Source organism: Nanorana parkeri, unplaced genomic scaffold (genome assembly GCF_000935625.1).
Source record: "Nanorana parkeri isolate BGI_ZX_2015 unplaced genomic scaffold, ASM93562v1 scaffold1760, whole genome shotgun sequence".
Lineage (NCBI taxonomy): Eukaryota > Metazoa > Chordata > Amphibia > Anura > Dicroglossidae > Nanorana > Nanorana parkeri.
Window position 1 is genome coordinate 197569 of NW_017308028.1, and position 21085 is coordinate 218653.

Sequence of the window (21085 nt, forward strand, 5' to 3'; positions counted from 1 at the left end):
TATTAATACATTTTTTCAGCATTAATGTTGTCATTACTTAAGATAACAAATTAATACAAATATATCTTTTTTTTAATAGAACAAACAAGGATTTTTTTTTTAACCATATTGTTAAAAGAAAATGATTTTATCATTTTTATTCAATCAAAAAAAAAGGAAAAAAAAAAGAAGTTGAAAAAAATCACTTTTTTTTTCTACTTTGATCAGTGTTTATTTTTTATTTCGTTTTATTTTTTTTATAGCAAATAACAAATGGAATACAATAAAAAAAAAATGAGCTGTTTTCTACTTTATTATTATTATTATTTTTGTAATTATATTTACTGTAGATGAAAATAATTGAACCATTTTATATAATTTGTCCTTTTAAAAAATGACACCAAGAATTATTTTTACAGCAAATAAAAAAAATGGAATACAATAAAAAAAAAGGGATGTTTTCTACTTTGATTTTTTGTTTTGTTTTTGTTTTTTTCAATTATAGTTACTGTAGATAAAAATACAATTTTATATAATTTGTCCTTTTTTAAATTCTTTTAATATATATGTAACTTAATATCTTTTCTTTTCCAGTTTTGAAGAGTGAACATTCACGTAGATCCCACAAACCGCTTCCGCTTGCTCCATCTGAGGTACCGTTCCTGGTAACACAATGCATTGGTCTTCCGTTACCATAATTTGTGACTGGGTAAAGTCGAATTAAATTTGGGGGTTGTGTTGCCCCTCATCCAATCAGAGAACATCTGGCATTCATTGATAAAAAATACGAGGCGTTCCCTGAATGGCCGCTGTGCCGAGCGAGCGACCCCTGAGGGGAAGGCGCACAGCACAGTGCTGGACCCAGAAGATCCGGGCCGGCACTGTTGTAGCTCCGGCTACTACAGTGCTCTACAGGGTCTCTGGCGGCCAATCAGGTATGGAATATAGTCCATCATTGTTCTTGGGTTTTAGATACACTTCCATTTTGGCCACACCCACACAAGCTCAGACCTAGAGTTAAACCTATGAAATTCGGTGTTGATGCCAAGGATGAGATGGAGGTAAGTCTTTCAAGAACAGGATGACTAAGTAAGCAAATGGGGACTAGACAACCACGACATATAGAGACTTTGAGAACTGGAGCCAAAGCTTCTGGTGGTGGAGCTGTGTGGCTGACAACTGGCCTTCACCAAAGCTTCTGGTGGTGGAGCTGTGTGGCTGACAACTGACCTTCACCAAAGCTTCTGGTGGTGGAGCTGTGTGGCTGACAACTGACCTTCACCAAAGCTTCTGGTGGTGGAGCTGTGTGGCTGACAACTGACCTTCACCAAAGCTTCTGGTGGTGGAGCTGTGTGGCTGACAACTGAGTGACTGGGTAAAGTCGAATTAAATTTGGGGGTTGTGTTGCCCCTCATCCAATCAGAGAACATCTGGCATTCATTGATAAAAAATACGAGGCGTTCCCTGAATGGCCGCTGTGCCGAGCGAGCGACCCCTGAGGGGAAGGCGCACAGCACAGTGCTGGACCCAGAAGATCCGGGCCGGCACTGTTGTAGCTCCGGCTACTACAGTGCTCTACAGGGTCTCTGGCGGCCAATCAGGTATGGAATATAGTCCATCATTGTTCTTGGGTTTTAGATACACTTCCATTTTGGCCACACCCACACAAGCTCAGACCTAGAGTTAAACCTATGAAATTCGGTGTTGATGCCAAGGATGAGATGGAGGTAAGTCTTTCAAGAACAGGATGACTAAGTAAGCAAATGGGGAGTAGAGCTCCATGGCTGACAGCTGGCCTTCCCACAAGCTCCAAAGCTTCTGGTGGTGGAGCTGTGTGGCTGACAACTGGCCTTCACCAAAGCTTCTGGTGGTGGAGCTGTGTGGCTGACAACTGGCCAACTGGCCAACTGGCCTTCACCACAGCTTCTGGTGGTGGACTAAGTATGCAACATGATTCCTACCTGGAGTTCAGCCGTAGGACCCAAACAGAAGACAGATTATTATTATGGAGAACACTGTATATGTGGTCACCAGGAGATGACATCAACTTGATGGCACCTAATAATAATGATGCTCTATGCATCCAGTTGAAAAGATGTACATCTAAAATCCATCTTGGCCAGTCACACAGCTCCACCACCAGAAGCTTTGGCGAAGGCCAGTTGTCAGCCACACAGCTCCACCACCAGAAGCTTTGGCGAAGGCCAGTTGTCAGCCACACAATTCCACCACAAGAAGCTTTGGTGAAGGCCAGTTGGCCAGTTGTCAGCCACACAGCTCCACCACCAGAAGCTTTGGCGAAGGCCAGGCATTCCCCAGTTCTCTAAGCTCCTATATATCGTAGTCGTCTTGTCTTTATTTGCTCACATAGTTCTCTCCCCGTTCTCGGAATCCTCATTTGACAACGTTCACAGGCGTCTCTTGAATGTTCCGATGGACGTTCCTCAGAGGACGATCTTCAATTTAGCTTCATATTTTTGTTGGATACCCAAAAAAACATTTTGTTATTGTGCTTTTCGTGCAGGCAAAATCTGCGAAACCGCTACCGCCCACTCCGTCGACCAGCGCTCCGACAGTCTGCAAAGTGGTCGCGTTGTATGACTTCACGCCAATCAGTGGTCAGGACCTGCCCCTGTGCAAGGGTGAAGAGTACGTGCTGCTGGACGAAGGCAGTGGCCAACCCTGGCTGAGGGCAAGAAACAAAAACGGGTGATTTCAATGTTGTTCAATGACTTGTTCATTCACGTATAGACTTTCATATCGTGAAACGCACAACCTCAAAATATCTCTTGACGTCTCTGCCCATAGTCCTCTGTATGTGGAGCCCCCTTCCATGAGTTCAGGTGTTTCCAGTGAAGATGACGGTTATTGCTACAACATATAAAGACAATTGTCCTCCCCCTTCCCCACTTAGGGTCCATATGGTGCTGCGGTGAAGAGTAGAATGCGGTGCCATTAATGCACCATGTTTAGTAACGCACCGCAATGCATGTTGGGCTGTGCTGCAAAGCACACCTGTTGGAAGGAATGGCATTGCATACGATGCATCACCTATGCCGGGCCCTCTTTTTGGAGACATCAGGAGTCTGTTAGACCCCAGAAGTTTCCCCTGCACTGCTTCCATTTCAGATAGTGCTCAATGTGTTCCTTTCCGACAAATATTTAGGAGGCACCGGGATCCAAACGCTTGTTCAAAAGGCCAAATGTACCAAGGCTGGGGTAAGGTCGCTCCAACAGCACAACAGGCCTACCTTAGTAGGGTACCCAGGGGAAGCTTAGACTGTAGACAGTGGTGTATTTAGGTTTCGTGCTGCCCTAGGCAAAACGAAACTCGGCACCCCCCCCCCCCCCCCCCAAAAACCAATTTTGGGCTTTTAACCCCACCAGAGACCCCCCAGAGCCCACCATAGACCTTGCACAGAGACTTTAAGGTGGGCTGTGCATGATCTATGATGGACTGTGGAGGGTCCCTTTCCCTGCACACATGCTGCTCTTCTTACCTGCAGCTCCCCAGCCTGCTTCCATTCTGCATCTTACTTCCAGCCTGCATCTTACTTGAGCCGCCCGCAGCCTCCGCCGACCGGGGCCGTGTCTATCTCGGTCCCATCCCATCTGCAGCCGCGATGCTTCTTGGAGCCGCCATCCCATGTGCAGCCTCCACCGGCCCAGGTCCGCGTCTTTCTGCAGCCACCGAATCTTCTTGGAGCGGCACCGCAGCCTCCGACGGCCGGGCCGCTTCTCCCTCGGCCCCCGGCCACGACTCCTCATACACCCGCCAGGTCACTGCCAGGCCCCGTTAACAGGGGCCTGGCAGTGACCTGGATATCCAGAAGTGATCTGCTCTGAGCACTTCCAGGTTCACGGCTGCCAGATCCTTAGAGTGCAGACATATTTTGAATGGATATCCAGAAGTGATCTGCTCTGAGTACTTCCAGGTTCACAACTGCCAGAACCTTAGAGTGTAGACATATATTGAATGGGTACCCAGAAGTGATTTGCTTTGAGCACTTCCAGGTCCACAGCTGCCAGATCCATAGAGTGTAGACATATATTGAATGGGTACCCAGACGTGATCTGCTTTGAGCACTTCCAGCTCTGAACAATGTATCGAATATAATACATAATAAACAGTCAATAAATATCTGATTACAGTACATCTAATCCCAAGAAGAACAATGTAATATATCGCAGCTCCACAGTTTATCGATGCTGCTGCTGCATTAGTTTTCTTCTCTTTGTTTTTCTGTTTTCTCTTTCTTTTCACCCGGTGATCCTGCCAGTAACACACTTCCTGTCTCAGGGTGACAACGCTCGGCATTGACTAAATGTACTGCGTTCTGGTTTAATGGTATCGCTGTCTTACATCGTTTTCAGGCAAGAGGGATACATACCTGGCAACTATGTGACGGAAGCTAAGGACCCCCTGGAAATATACGAGTAAGTCTTCACATATCATAAATATAACTGGTATAAACATTTAAAGAGGCCCTGTCACCACCCTTTAAAGGAGAACTATGAGGTGAGTGAAAATCACTCAGCCTCATAGTTCGAGCCGACGTGTGACAATGAAACTGTCAAGTGAATTGGTGAAGACCCCATAGATGGAGCATCTCTGTCATTGAAGTGTTTGAGCTTTGTATACTTCCCTTCTCATCATGTGTTTTTATCCCACAGATGGTACTCCAAAAATATGACAAGGAGCTCGGCAGAGGACCTACTCAGAAGAGAGGTGAACACCTGGGGCATGGTTGGTGGGAATTAATAAGGATAAAGGATAAAGAACGCACCTGAACAGCTGCATTATATGGCCACAAAAACATGGAAAACCCTCAAAATGATTGACTTTAGGTGCACAAGGCCAGCTCCATAAAGACATGTGACAAGTTTGGTGTGGAGGAACCCAAGTGTCCTCTACAGAACCCTCTACAAAGCCATCTCCATAAATACATGACGTGACCAGTTTGGTGTGGAGGAACCCAAGTGTCCTCTACAGAGCCCTCTACAAGGCCATCTCCATAAAGACATGTTGTGACCAGTTTGGTGTGGAGGAACTCGAGTGTCCTCTACAGAGCCCTGACCTCAACCCTACTGACCACCTTTGGGATGACTTGGAAAGCCAACTGTGAGCAAAGATCAAGTCTTCTTATCCAGCATCAGTACCTGACCTCACAAATGGTCTTTTGGCTCAATGGGCACATATTCCCCCAGATAAACCCCAACATCTTGTGGAAAGCCTTCCTAAAAGAGTGGTGGCTGTTATACCTGTAAAGAGGGGCAATTCCATATTAAGGCACATGGTTTTGGGATGGGACACACAACAAACTCATATAGGTGTGATGGTCAGGTGGCCACAATTTTTTAGCCATATAGTATAGAAGACATCAAGGGATTAGGTACAAACCATAAAGCCCCATAGCTGAATTTTGATGAGGATTCCTGGCCAACCTAACTCTTTCTGTAGCAGCTGACAGTGTCAATTGTGACAGGACAGGTCACTGATTTGCCGGTGAAGGTTCTCATTCATCCAGGTCATGGTATTTCCCAGAAGGCAAACCAAGGCCTGGCCTTGGGGCAGCAGAGAGTAGAGGGGCAGCAGAGAGTAGAGGGGCAGCAGTTCTGGGCAACGGGCGGTAGTTGTTTTCTACATTTAGCCCAGCTTTGGGCAAGTAGAGCTAAATGTACAGCGGGGAAGCCACCGCTTGTTTTGTACAAGTCATCTCAGCAATGTCACGGAGATCGGGTTGGTGGGTAGGGGGACGCATTGAGGAACCTGGCCTTGGGGCAGCAGAGAGAGTAAATCCGGCTCTGATGGTTTATCTAAAAAAAAATTAATCAACGCAACTGGACTTGCTGTCTTTTTCTTGAAGACGTTTCACTGGCCATCCCACCAGCTTCCTCGATTCCGAACTGAGCTTTCTCAATTCAAAATTGAGAAAGCTGGTCGGATGACCGGCGAAACGTCTTCAAGAAAAATACGGCAAGTCCAGTTGTATTGATTCGTTTTTTTTTTGTTTTTTTTTTATTATGTGTCATTGATTTATGTATCAGTAACCAGTCTGACAGCCCAATGATTCTGTTGCAGGACAAAGAAGGAGGCTTCATCGTGAGAGATTCAAGCAAAGCGGGGAAGTACACGGTGTCTGTGTACGCCAAGTCATCGGGGTAATGGAAAGCATCTCCAACATGACAGGATCTACGTTGGGTGTTATGTAAAATGTTCCTAATGAAGTTATTCTTCGCAGGGAAGGATTTATCCGCCATTACGTGGTATGTGAGACATCTGTGAACCAATATTACTTGGCTGAGAAACACGTTTTCTCCACGATCCCGGAACTGATCACCTATCACCAGTACAATGCCGCTGGTAAGTTCCTGGTGTCCTCATAGTCAGGAGGCTACGCGCTCAGTAATAAATAATGGACGTTTCTTTTTTATGGTTTTTCTTTTTTATGTTACTGCAGGAAAGGGTTAAAACACCATCTGCTAAAACACTGATCGGAACAGGGTGGTGGGGCGGTGTATCGGACTGGTGGGGACTGCTGGACCTGGGACGACCAGCAGGTCCTTAATCCATGCTAGAGAAGCCTACTGCACTCAGTCCAGGTTTCTTCCCTAACCCTAACAATGGGGGATAGGTTAAGCCCCCAGAAGGCAATGACGATCCATTGTCCTTTTATGACAAATAAAAATTGAACTGGACTAACCATACGTCTGGCATGGTCCTCATTCTACCAAACCTACTACTGGCCACCCGGGGACCTCTTATTTAGACCCATTGGATCTTAGAGTGCAGCCTCTCAACTAAAATACCAATGGATCTCAATACCTACCAAAATCCAGATCCAGCACTCCAGCAGTCCCCCAACATATCTTCATTTACCCCTTCCAGAAGCGACTCAACTGCTCAGCTTCCCCTCTCCCAGTAGTAACTCAGCAGCTCAGCTCACTCTGCTCCCCCCTTCCATCAGTGGCTCAGCTCCCCCTCCCAGCAAATACCTCAGCCTACCCTGCTTCCCTTCCCTACAGTGACTCAGCAGCTCAGCCTACCCTGCTTCCCTTCCCTACAGTGACTCAGCAGCTCAGCCTACCCTGCTCCCCTTCCCTACAGTGACTCAGCAGCTCAGCCTACCCTGCTCCCCCTCCCTACAGTGACTCAGCAGCTCAGGTCACCCTGCTACTCTCAGCCAGTAGTGACTCAGCAGCTAAGCTCCCGCTGCTCCCCCTTCCCAGCAGTGATTCAACAGCTCTTCTCATCCTAATACCCCCTCCCAGCAGTGAGCGCAGGTCAGCTCACCTTGTAACCCCTTCCCACCGGTGACTCGGAAGCCTTCTAGCTTTCTAATGTAGAGTTCTTGGGAGAGCATGTATGAGATGAGTTGGATGAGAGAGGGACTTTGAATGACTTCAGTGCTTCTGATGTGAACTTTGAGGAAGGATTGCTCCAGTAAAACATGTGACCCTTGAGGAGGAGGAGGAGGTCCTCTTGGGCACAAAAGGGCTGTGTGCCTACAGGCCCTAGCGGTCCACAATCAGTATAGTCCTGATTGCCTCACACTCACTCTCTCAATCTGGTGTGCAGGAAATAAGGGGGAAGCCAATGCAAAGACAGACTTCAGGTGGTTGTACTAGCAGTATTGAAATGTTTTTGCTGGGGAATGCGTCGCTGGTTACATGAGTGCGTGTACAGTTGTCTGCAGATCGGACGATTAGATCCAACATTTTCTTTCATATTCTTCTTCAGGTTTAATATCAAGACTGAAATATCCCGTGTGTTCTGGGAGAAGCGCCCCTTCTACTGCCGGCCTAGGCTATGGTGAGAGAAATCAAAAAGCTGAAGGGTTTCATAACGAGTTATCATGTACTTGGTAGAGGACCCATTAGCGGAGGAGGCCTCCTTTCCGGCTCTTGTCTCACACCCCTGGAAGTGGGGACAGAGAGCGAGTAGACAGAGAGAAGTATAGGTGCCAAGGTGTTCAGACACGGTACCTGGTAGAAGTCCGGCAACTTGGTCCCTGGGAGCATGAGCAGGGCTGGTGTTCAGCTGAGAGGTCAGCATGGTCTGCAGCAAGAGCTGGAGCGAAGTCAAACAAGCCAGGGGTCAAAGCCAGACGGTCAGCACGGTACCAAGGGAGAAGGCAGAAGCGAATCCAGAGGTCAAGGGCAGGCAGCAATCAGGCATAGCCAAGGAAATCTGGGTCAAGGCAACAGGAGATCAAACTGACAGGAACACAGCAACACAAGCTGAAATAGATATACAAGGCAAGATAATGGCTTGGACAGACAGAGCTAGGTTGAACTATCACAAGCCCAGAGCCCTGGGTGTGTGGCCAAGCTCATTAACCCGCAGCTGATGGAGAGGTGCTGAGGGGTGTATGGCCAAGCTCATTAACCCGCAGCTAATGGAGAGGTGCTGAGGGGTCTGTGGCCATGCTCATTGGCCTACAGCTGATGGAGAGGTGCTGAGGGTGTATGGCCAGGCTCATTAGCTTGCAGCTGATGGAGAGGTGCTGAAGGTGTATGGCCAGGCTCATAACCCCCCAGCTGATGGAGAGGTCCTGAAGGTGTATGGCCAGGCTCATAACCCCACAGCTGATGGAGAGGTCCTGAAGGTGTATGGCCAGGCTCATAACCCCACAGCTGATGGAGAGGTCCTGAAGGTGTATGGCCAGGCTCATAACCCCACAGCTGATGGAGAGGTGCTGAGAGTGTATGGCCAGGCTCATTAGCCCGCAGCTGATGGAGAGGTGCTGATGGTCTATGGCCAGGCTCATTAGCCCACAGGTGATGGAGAGGTGCTGAGGGTCTATGGCCAGGCTCTGGGCTTCTGTTAAGTTTACCCATGCAGTGGGGTTCCCACAGGTTTGTTTTGCTAGGGGGAAAGGAATAAGTACAAATAATAATACCTTATCCCTCACTACCACGGACTTTCTCCTCTCTGTACAACTGGTCCCTCAAAGCTCCTTCACTTCCCTGGCCGGTTGCAGCTCTCTGATGTCATCATATACAATGCAGGACCAACCAGACCCATGACCGTCCCTTGAACATGGCTGTCAGATACCTGGAAGGAGTCTGAGTTTATGATGATGGTCCATCGTGCAGCTCTGGTCCCAGAACTCCTGAATGGCTAGACAGGTGCGCAGGGACCAGGAGTGGCAGGAGTGCCAGAACAAGACAGGATTGCCGGGTAGAACAGTGTCTGCGATGCTGACGTGCCGTGAGCGGGATGCAGAAAGCCGTGGTCAATACAAGCCGAGTCGTTAGCAGGCGGGCAGAGTGGTACCAGGCGACAGACAGAGATGAAGTCGGGAACAGGCCAAGGTTGGGAACATGTGGGCAATGCAGTACCAAGCAAGGCCCTATGAGCAAAACCCGGCATGCACACACGTGCAGACACATGCTCCCGAACCCTAGTTCTGGCCTCCATGCAATGACCCTGGAACATAAGTCATGGCTGGCGTGGGAATGAGAAATAAAGTAGAAAGTCAGGTCACCAGCACTCAAAATAATTAAAATGAATAAGTCCTTTTTATTGGACAATTGTGTCACAATAATCAAAAGAGCCGACGTTTTGGGGGCCGCGCAGGGTCCCTTCTTCAAGGCAAAAAGATGTGACACTGGTGACCTGACTTTCTACTTTGTGTTTTGCACGGTGCCATCCGTGGCAGTTACTACAAGCACCATTGTCTTTATTGGCCGGGACTGCTGAAAGGTGTGCGGAGAGCACCCTCACCAACAGGAATGAGAAATAAGACAAGTATTTGTACCTATTCCTTCCCCACCAGTCGAATGAGTATTGAACCCATGCATGCCGTGCGGGGAATGGGGGGGGGGGGGGGGCCCCACTACATGAATAAATTTAACAAAAGCACGGAGTGGGACTATAAGGATGACATAGGATCAAAGTAGGGTTTGAGAGTAACTCAAGTGGTCATCATATAAAATAAAATGTAGATACTCACCGTTTCTATTTGCTCTTTCTTCGAGGCTCATGGGAAATCGATCCCAAGGATCTGACTTTCCTGAAGGAGTTGGGTACTGGACAGTTTGGGGTGGTGAAATATGGCAAATGGAGAGGACAGCTTGAAGTGGCTATCAAGATGGTCAAAGAGGGTTCCATGCCGGAGGATGAGTTCATCAATGAAGCACAGTGCATGATGTAAGTACCACTTATCTGTGTGAAAATGTTCCACAATGCAATGATGTCAGATATGGTGTCGCAATAACAATACCCTTCATTGGAAACACCTGAACTCAATAATTTCGGTGATGTCCACTTACCTTTGGCAATATAGTATATGTATAGGTTGTGATACTAATGATACTTGGATGGGATTAAATCATAGTTACTTATTTGTTCAACAACCTACAGAGTTTACTAGCACTACGTCCAGTGAAAAGAAGCCTTTCGTATGTAGAGATAAACCTCTTTTGAAAAGTGAGGTCTTCAGAACTGGACACAGTATTCTAAACAAAGTTTAACTAAAGAATCTATATAGGGCAATCAGGACCTCCTTCCTCCTGCTGGGGACCCCTCTAGTGATAATAAAGATCTATATAGAGGGATCAGGACCTCCTTCCTCCTGCTGGGGACCCCTCTAGTGATAATAAAGATCTATATAGAGGGATCAGGACCTCCTTCCTCCTGCTGGAGACCCCTCTAGTGATAATAAAGATCTATATAGAGGAATCAGGACCTCCTTCCTCCTGCTGGGGATCCCTCTAGTGATAATAAAGATCTATATAGAGGAATCAGGACCTCCTTCCCCCTGCTGGGGATCCCTCTAGTGATAATAAAGATCTATATAGGGGATCAGGACCTCCTTCCTCCTGCTGGAGATCCCTCTAGTGATAATAAAGCTCTTTATAGGGGATCAGGACCTCCTTCCTCCTGCTGGAGATCCCTCTAGTGATAATAAAGATCTATATAGGGAATCAGGACCTCCTTCCTCCTGCTGGAGATCCCTCTAGTGATAATAAAGATCTATATAGAGGAATCAGGACCTCCTTCCTCCTGCTGGGGATCCCTCTAGTGATAATAAAGATCTATATAGGGGATCAGGACCTCCTTCCTCCTGCTGGAGATCCCTCTAGTGATAATAAAGATCTATATAAGGGAACTGTTTGCATGAAGCCATCTCCGTTATCAGTCATTACTTTTTTTTGCCTCAACTGGATCTTCTACTTCCACCCCCAGGAAGTTGTCTCATGAAAATTTGGTTCAGCTGTATGGAGTCTGCACCAAGCAGCGCCCCATCTTCATCATCACAGAGTATCTCTCAAATGGCTGCCTCCTCACCTACCTGAAGGAATTCCGTGCACGTCTCAGTCAAGGAGACCTGCTGTCTATGTGCAGTGATGTATGTAGCGCCATGAGTTACCTGGAATCCAAGCAAGTTCTACACCGGGATTTGGTAAGAGATTTCGAGTTGACTTGTACATGACGTGTTGAGGTCATGTCTGGTCAGTAGGCCATCGCAATGATGCCATGCACGTTTTGTTTTCCTAAGGCTGCCCGAAACTGTCTGGTTGCTGAGGACGGTGCTGTAAAAGTATCGGATTTTGGCCTCTCGAGGTATGCCTGACTTCTTTTAGATGTGTGCGTTACAGCCCGGTGGAAGCCTCAGTATTTATCCGGCTGCATATACAGTAATACACATGCCCCTTTCTCCGTGTACCCTACATACCAAGTACTGCACAAAGGATTCAAATATCCTATGCTAGCAGCACGCTGGAGCGTCGGACCGCCCCTGCTCTCACATACAAGCAGCGCCCAGGTCTCCAGTGCTTTGACATGCCCCCTGCTGTCAGGGTACCGTGCACGGGCGTCCCCACACCACATGCAGGTACCCATGCAAGAAGACCAAATGAATGTGACCACACTGGATAGGGTATAGGCACACAGTTTATTGCTATACAGCAAACAGGAGAACACAAACCCCACCAACACCCACAAGCTTACACAAGCAGTAAATAACAAACTCAAATAGAACGAAAACACACCTACAGCCAGAGGGAACAGCAAACGGGAACAGGGCTAGGAACCACAAAGCAGGTATCAGGGCTCAGGATCCAGGAACTGGCTGCAAGGAAGGGTTCAGGACTGCATACAGGTATGAGGCTCAGGACTGCAAACCGGTCTCGGGTCTCAGGTTGCAGGGTACAGGTCACAGGGCTCAGGACACAGGACTCAGTCAGGGGAAGACGACGACAAGATACTGAGCCGACGTCCTGACTGCAGGGAGGGCCTAACAACCCTCCAGGAAGCACCAGGTGATGGGATGATCACTGGCAGCTGGGACACACCCGCAGGCGAGCACAGGACCTGGCTCCAGCAGCACACGGGGGTGCTCTGAATCCTGACACCTGCCCATTGCATTTTAAAGCCCGAGGAGCGTGTTCGAAAACTAATCCCCTGTCAACAAAAAAAGTGAATCGTGAAATCACAACACACCTAAAAAAAGTGCACAAGGGTGCTTTGGTCCTGAAATTTCAATCAAAAAAGCAAAAACGTGCCAGTGCACCCCGCTGACAGGCCTTAAGGGCCGGAGTGCCAAAATATTGCCCCTGAAGGCCTGTCCAAGAGGCGTTGTGCAGAAAATGCATGGAGTGCTGTGACCTTGTGTCAGTGAATCAGTGTTGGGGTCCCACACCCAAAGTGATCCTCTGGCACCCCTGGGACGCCACCCCCAGGGGGCACAGCACCACGGGCCTCTGCCGCGCAAGCAAGCACCCGTTCCATCAGGAGGCCGTATACCAAGGCTGTCCCCCCCTCTCACAAAAAGCAGCCCGGCACGAGTACTCCAGCGAGTACTAAGTAACCATCCCCCCGAAAAGGACGGTTCTTTTCCCCACCGGAAACTGATAAGAACAGATACTACAGTTGATCTTAGCCAAAAGGCAGAGAAGCTCCAACCAACAGTGCCGCTCAGGAAACCTATGCGCTGTTGAGTTGAGAACTATGCAGGTGATGTGCTGGACTGCCGGAGATCCGGTGTTCTATCGAAAGCTCCAACTCATCGAGATCGCCAACTACCTCCCTTGCGTTGCTCAGAAAGCTCTGTACAGTTGCGGTGCGCATGCGCGCATAGCGTTTTTAGAATACTCGTCGAGTTTGCCACCTGCTGAATATTGTTACAATGCAGCCGCGCAGAAGCTCCGTCAGTTCTTTGTGTTTTGCTGTCTAACGCCGTCTGGTCGAAATCTCCAACTTGAAAAGTACCCGGCAGTGAGGTAGTTGGAGATTTTGACGAGTTGGAGCTTTCAATAGAACACCGGTTCACTGCATTGTGTGTGGAAATAGCGGCGTGACTCTCCAAGGTGCTGCCAGCGCCGGGAATTTTACCCTTCATGCATCCTGTACCATAAAAATATGCAACCGGACTGCATTATAGCAATAGTACTGAGGCTTCAATTGGGCTTTACACAATTATAACAATGCGCTGCAACCTCATCCTTCTGGTAACAGGTACGTTCTAGACGATGAATATACAAGTTCACTGGGTTCCAAGTTCCCCATACGCTGGTCTGCAGCTGAGGTTCTTCTGTACAGCAAGTTCAGCAGTAAATCTGACGTCTGGTCATTCGGTAAGATATACTGACGCCCACTGACACCTCCTTTTTCTTTGGACAGTGACGCTCAAGGTGGAGCTAAACCAAAAGACAGAAATGTCATATAATAACTAGTGATGGGCCGAGCAGTCCCGAATTCGGTTCAAATACAAACTTTAGAACATCCAAAAAGTTCGAACTTGTACTCAATGCAAGTCAATGGGGGTAGAACTTCCAGTAACAAATGTCCCCTTAAAGAACGCTAATATGCAAGTTATTGGCCATAATAGGTGTATGGGGGTCCAGGTACTGCCCTGGGGGACATGTATGGGGATCGGAGTACTGCCCTGGGGGACATGTATGGGGGTCCGGGTACTGCCCTCGGGGACATGTATGGGGGTCCGGGTACTGCCCTGGGGGACATGTATGGGGATCCGGGTACTGCCCTGGGGGACATGTATGGGGGGCGGATCTGTATGCTATAGAACCTGCTGCAGCAAAAATGGCATTTATAAAAAACAAAAAGTGTGCGGTTCCCCCTTCCAAAAAATACCGGACCTTTAGCTCCCCGCAGGTCACTGTGCTTTGTGAGCCCTAATTGGCTAAAGCCTTGCACCTGACCACATGTCCAGTGCAAGACTTTGCCCAATCAGGGCCCAGTACTCTGTAAGAGCCATGGTTGGGGCAAAGTCATGATGACTCTGCCCAATCATGGCTCTCCTGTGAGTTGAGCTTTCCGTTCACCTCACAGGAAGTGACACCGTCCAACCACAGGCTGGGGGAGGGACCAGACCTGTAAGTCTTTTTTTTTATGATGTGTTCTTGTTTTGGTTTCTTGGCATTAGGTGTTTTAATGTGGGAGGTGTTCACGTTTGGAAAGATGCCATACGAAAGATTCAACAATAGTGAAATCGTGGAGCAGATCATGAAGGGGGTGCGGCTCTACAGACCTCAACTGGCCACGGAAAGAGTGTACAATGTGATGCTCACCTGCTGGGCAGAGGTAAGGCTGAATGGCATGATACACGGGGTAGCCAAAGGATACATAATCTGCTTATATTTGCCTCCCCTGGTCCCCCCATCCCCCACCATTGTCATTACATACCCCATGATGTATCCCATGATGTCATCATTAGGTCCCTGTGCTTATCCTCTGCAATGCAGGCAGATCATGGCTGGTGGGAGGGGCCAGCAGGGTTGCTGTACATAGCTTCTTTAAAGCATCACAGTATTCCTCTCACAAGCCCTCAGCCCTGATCCATACATAGTCGGGACGCATCGATACCGGGACCAGTATCGGTGCCGATACCGAGTATTTGGGTACTTGCACTGGCCTAAATGCTCCGATACTTACCCCCAATACCGGAACTTCCTCTGACCGTCAGTGCCGCGAGGGAACATGGAGTCGTGGAGTCGGCTTTCCCGGCCAATCAGGAACCCAGGTGGTGGGTAATGACACGCTGCCTGGCTTCCCGGCCAACCAGGTTCTATGCTGTTTGGCTGGCTCCATGCACATTGGCCAGGAAGCCAGGAAGTCAGCCAACAGCATGGAGCCGGCTTCCCGGCCAATCAGGAAGGCGAGCGGTGGGTAATGGCCCGTCTCCCGGTTTCCTGATTGGCCAGAAAGCCAGCTCTATGCTGTTTGACCAACTCCATGCTAATTGGCCAGGAAGCTGGCTTCCCAGCCAATCAGCATGGAGCTGGCCAAATAGCATGGAGGCGGCTTCCGGCCAATCAGGAAGCCGGGCGGTGGGTAAGGACCTATCTCCCGATTTCCTGATTGGTCGGAAAGCTGGATTCCATGCTGATTGGGTAGGAAGCCGGCTTCCCGGCCACTCAGCATCGAGGCGACCAAACAGCCGGCTCCATGCTGATTGGCTGGGATCTTCACAGCCAATCAGCAAGGCAGGAGATGAGTCATTACCCACCTCCTGTCTTTCTGATTGCCCAGGAAGCCGGCTCCATGCTAGCGGAAGTACTGCTATCGGTCCTCGGTATCGGCAAGTACGGAAAGAGAAATATTGGTACTCGTACTCGATGCCGAAAAACCGGTATCAGTGCATCCCTACTACATACATACTTTCATGGCAACTATCCAGATTTGCCACCCCGCAGTCCTCAGGCCCTGATGAAGGCAGTGGGCGGGCTCTTGGGAGGAGCTATGCAAATAGCATGCCTTGATGGGTGGGTGTCAGTCTGGAGCAGTGGGCATTCCTAGACAGGCTTATTTGCATGCAGACCGCCCCTGGGTAACACCCACTTGTGATAATGAGCCTCCATGATTGAACTTTATGGGGTCTACTTATAGCCAGTCTGCCGAGCCATTCAGCCTACGAATATTTCTGATCATTCGCTCTGTGCAAATCCACCCAAAAAGTGAACGTTCTCAGCCATATTTTCTTACCATGTTTCCCCGAAAATAAGACACTGTCTTATATATTTTTTTGGCTCAAAAAAACACATTAGGTCTTATTTTCAGGGTAGGTCTTATATTTTTTTTTTTTATGTATAACAGTCCAAAGTTAATGCAAATCCAAATTAAATAATCCAACATGGCAAAGTTAAGAATAGGGTGATCAGGGCAATCAGGGGCGCCGTACCTTTCCAAGAGCAATTTGGTAACCGGAATGAGGCAGAGTGCATTTGGTATCACTCCGCCTGTGACAGGAGCCGGCGCTATAGAGGAAACATCGGCTTATGCTGCTCTGCTCCCTCCGGTGCCGCCTCGCTTCCTCTAGCGCCGGCATCGTTGGCACCGGCGATTCTCTCCCGCGGCTCTTCAAGTTCCCCCCTTATGCCACCACCGGCCCTGGGAATGGTCACAGCTAGGTCTTATTTGTTAGCAATTCCCAAAAATGGTACTAAGTCTTATTTTCGGGGAAACAGGGTAGATATATACATGTATGTAATGTAATACTGAAATGTTGTCACTAGATGGCGCCGAGGAGCACAGGAAATAAACACGCATTATTATGGCCACTAGATGGCGCCGAGGAGCACAGGAAATAAATACGCATTATTATGGCCACTAGATGGCTCCGAGGAGCACAGGAAATAAATACGCATTATTATGGCCACTAGATGGCGCCGAGGAGCACAGGAAATAAACACGCATTATTATGGCCACTAGATGGCGCCGAGGAGCACAGGAAATAAACACGCATTATTATGGCCACTAGATGGCTCTGAGGAGCACAGGAAATAAATACGCATTAGTATGGCCACTAGATGGCTCTGAGGAGCACAGGAAATAAATACGCATTATTATGGCCACTAGATGGCGCTGAGGAGCACAGGCAATGAATACGCATTATTATGGCCACTAGATGGCTCTGAGGAGCACAGGAAAAAAAATATGCATTAGTATGGCCACTAGATGGCGCTGAGGAGCACAGGCAATGAATACGCATTGACTTTGCACAATACCAAAACGCATTTGTTGTGTCTCCACAGAAAGCAGAAGACAGACCGGCCTTCCCCATCATACAAGCAGCAATTTTAGAGATCATGGAAGATCTGTGACGGCGAATAACCTATTATGGACACACAGACAATTTCAATGAGAAGGAAAAAAAAAACCCCGGATGTACATTGACTTTACTGTGATGATGTCTATGTGGACACATTCATTTTCATGTGTGATTGTGCATGTGCAGATATATATTTATATTTATATATAAATTTCCTGTTGTGGGCTGACAACACACAGCTTTTATTATGGAGTGGTGTCAGCCCTGGCCAGTTCGTTTTGCTAAACTACTCAAGCCCTCCTAGTATCCTGTTCTCCACAACATGGAAGCCATCTGAAGTCCCAATAAAAGGAACTGGGAGGGCTAATCAGTCTCCTGGAGATAACTCCACTGTGGTTCTAATTTTCTAACACGGTTTTTAATGAATCAGTCCGTGGTTATCAAACCATATAAGAGCCTACGTGGATGGGCTTTAGGCTTGTGTCAATGGCGTCAGTGCGAGATGCGTTGGAGATCATTCGCAATTCATTGACAGGTGCATGTGTCCTGCTGTTGACCTACTTCAGACCTGCAGTTGACCTGACCTTCCGTTGGTCTCCTTCTGACCTGCAGTTGACCTTCTGACCTGCACTTTACCTTCTGACCTTCCGTTGACCTCCTTCAGACCTTCCGTTGACCTTCTGACCTGCAGTTGACCTTCTGACCTGCCGTTGATCTCCTTCTGAACTTTCTGTTGATCTCCTTCTGACCTTCCTTTCATCTCCTTCTGACATTCCGTTGACCTCCTTCAGACCTTCCGTTGACCTTCTGACCTGCAGTTGACCCTTTGACCTGCCGTTGATCACCTTCTGACCTGCCGTTGATCTCCTTCTGACCTTCCGTTGACCTTCTTCAGACCTGCAGCTGACCTTCTGACCTTCCGTTGACCACCTTCAGACCTTCTTCTGACCAGAAGTTGACCTTCTGACCTGCTGTTGATCTCCTTCTGACCTTCCGTTGATCTCCTTCAGTTGACCTTCTGACCTGCTTTTGATCTCCTTCTGACCTTCCGTTGATATCCTTCTGCCCTTTCGTTGATCTCCTTCTGACCTTCCGTTGACCTCCTTCAGACCTGCAGTTGAGCTTCTTCTGACCTGTACTTGACCTTCCGTTGATCTCCTTCTGGCCTTCCGTTGACTTCCTTCTGACCTGCAGTTGACCTTATTTTGACCTGCTCCAAGGAGGTTTTGCTTCCCTATAGACTTGTATGGAAACTCAAAGCCACCTGAAGCGGGCGAATGCCCGTCAACACAGGCCGTAGAGTGCCAAGTATATTGTATAATGTACATGTTAAGTTAATCAAACTATAAATAGATTGTAGCAGAAACGCGTCTGTCTGTTTATTGGTGGACAACCCAAATATCCCTGTGTGTGCGTAGAAGAGAAAGGACCCACCTCACCGGAGTCTTCGGGAATCCTTGGCTTAGCAGTACGTTGTACCTGGGACGCCACCTATGTGTGACCATGAATGGTTCTGCTCCCCAACCCCAGCTGAGCACCATAATGTCCCTGAGTCCTGGGAAGATTCCCTCTCGCTCAGACTCAACAGTGTCCTTAAACATATCACTTCCCCCAATGGCGGGTATAGTCACCAAAGGTTCCCTGTGCAAGAATAATATTTGGGCCCCCCATTCAACTACTGCCAAGCACAATATTTGGGCCCCCCATTCAACTACTGCCAAGCACAATATTTGGGCCCCCCATTCATCTACTGCCATGCGCAATATGGAGGTCATTGCATGGAGGTCATTGCACCACGATGGAAGGATTGGATAATATCAGCGAGGGTCACTTATTTAGCGTTTCCTGGAATCTCAATGTGCGCAGTACAAGAACCCTGGTTGAGTCGGGTGGGATGGAAGCCAATGGACCTCCACCAATGGTACAATGATAAATCATGGGCGGAAAGGGCCTCTGTCGGCCGAATAAGGGGAGCCCCCTGGAATGGGGGACAACCTTACGGCCCAATATGAAATTAAAGCTGAACTACGCCCTCCTATCCCTTACAGCCAAGGGAGGCACCATCTTAGCCTCTATTTGAACTGCAGTTGCTACGGTGACGCAAATGTGATCAGCTATAACACAAGCCATTTGGGGGCTATAACATTTGTCCGAGAGCTGAAATAAGGAGTTGGCGTGCCTTGTAACAGGGTGGGGCAACTCCGGCCCTCCAGCTGTTGGGGAACTACAAGTCTCATGAGTATGACAGCCGCAGGCATGACTCCCAGAGACAGATGCATCATGGGATTAGTAGTTTCACCACAGCTGGAGGACCAGAGTTGCCCATGGAAGGGGCCATCTCAGCCTCTTATTTGGACTGCACATGTGATCAACAATGACACCTGAGGCGCGTTCAGTTGCTCAGCCGCTGCGAGTGCTGAGTTAGCGAACCGCCGCTGAACGCTGTGCTGCAAGCCAGCGCTCAACACTGCTAACTTAGCACTCGCAGCGGAAGTGAATGTGGATCCTGAATACTGAGTGCGATGTGCATAGCAGAAGGTGGGGACAGAGCACCAGCGGCCATTTTAACTGTGGGCACACCTGGCAGCGATGGAGAAGGGTGCCTGAACCCCGATGGAGCAAATCACAATTCGGTGTGGGAACCTTCAATTGAATGTTTTGGTGAATGAAAAACTGTGAATAAGGAGTTTCCCCTGTAAAACAGTAGAAATTGGACAAATGGCAGTTTAAAACTGAATCCGCCGCCATTTTGCTTAGCACTGGGCAGCCGAAGCGTTCAGTGAAGCTGCTGCACTGAACTGTAGTGCTGCAGAACAGCTGCTCAGCGCTTGGCTAAGGGACTGAACACGCCTCAGCCATTTCAGGGCTTTAAAGTTTGGTTGAGAGCTGAAATAAGAACACTGACGGCCAGCCAGCTGTGGTGAAACTACAAATCCCATGATGCATCTGTTTCTAGGCGTCAGGTGCCGCGGCTGGTAGAATCTTGCAATGCCTCATGGGATTTGTAGTTCCACAACAGCTGAAGAAGGCCCATGCCTTAAAAGTATTTGTTTTTGGAAGACATTAAATTGGTGGCTAAGATTAAAGATAAAGGGTGGTGTTCATTAAAACTGGAGCAGACAGACTTGGGAGCAGTTGCTATAGCAACCAATCAGCTTCTCCTTTCAATTTGCTCAGTTAAGCTTTGAAAATGAGAGCTGATAGGTTGCCGTGGGCAACGGCTCCAGATTCTGTCTGCTCTAGTTAGTATGAATTCCCCCAAATATGTTCTTACTAACTATCCCTACAACATGGAGTGTCCACATAAAAAGATATGTCTATAACAACCCCTCCCCTGTCATACAAATGTCCTTCTCATTCTCATGTGCACGCGCAGGGCTCCCAATCCATACAGGGCGCGCATCCAATCCGGATACGGGGCTCACCCAAAATGGCGGGCACAGGGCTCCTCCAAGATGGCGGCCGGAGTTCTCGGTTGAGGACACTTTCTCTCCGCACTCTGACTTCCTAGAGTGAAAGAAAATGTGTCTGCCATTCCGGACTTCGGCGGCCATTTTGATGGAGCCCGTGTCCAGATTGGACACTGTAGCCTCGCGATATTTGCTCGCTCGGAGCTCTGTGTTGCTGAACGTCGGACGGAACCGACCGGGACACCGGAGACCGGGCTAGGGGAGGGCAGCTGGTGAGTGCGGTCCTCTATTGGACGAGGCCCTTGTCCTGGTATATATAAAATGTCAGCGGTTGTATACTCATAACAGGGATTAGTGAACAATGGAGGATCGTGACACCAATCTAGGTAGGTGAGGGAAGCAGTGCAGCAGATTATCCAAAAGCGGAACCAAATTCCGCCTTCCACCGTGGTACGACATCCACAAGCTCCCCCTCCTTTGTCTCTGCCCGGCTGCTTTCGCGGTTTGGAGTCTTGAGGTTTTGTAATCATAATAACAACCAATCACGCTACAGGGCCTCCAGCGTCTTAGCAACCGTTGCTTTCTGGGTACTCCACAGCGTCATAGGTTGTTATGGTGCTCCCACCTGCATCCTAGCAACCGGTGATGCTGTGTGGCCCAGCCACCAGTCAACCAACA

At 48.6% G+C, this 21085-nt stretch overlaps 1 protein-coding gene across 1 annotated transcript in view; it reads left to right on the top strand.

Annotated features, from left to right (window-relative positions):
- Positions 1-17113, top strand: part of BTK (Bruton tyrosine kinase) — a 29985-nt gene extending 12872 nt beyond the window's left edge. Inside the window, exons 5-17 of the mRNA XM_018571443.1 lie at positions 1618-1706; positions 2504-2688; positions 4354-4416; positions 4654-4708; positions 6062-6141; positions 6222-6343; positions 7721-7792; positions 9964-10135; positions 11174-11390; positions 11487-11551; positions 13445-13563; positions 14373-14530; positions 16981-17113. Coding sequence (XP_018426945.1) covers positions 1618-1706; positions 2504-2688; positions 4354-4416; positions 4654-4708; positions 6062-6141; positions 6222-6343; positions 7721-7792; positions 9964-10135; positions 11174-11390; positions 11487-11551; positions 13445-13563; positions 14373-14530; positions 16981-17049 — 1466 coding nt within the window. The 3' untranslated portion in view covers positions 17050-17113. The remainder of the gene's footprint in view (positions 1-1617; positions 1707-2503; positions 2689-4353; positions 4417-4653; positions 4709-6061; positions 6142-6221; positions 6344-7720; positions 7793-9963; positions 10136-11173; positions 11391-11486; positions 11552-13444; positions 13564-14372; positions 14531-16980) is intronic.
- The last annotated feature ends 3972 nt before the right edge of the window (positions 17114-21085 follow it).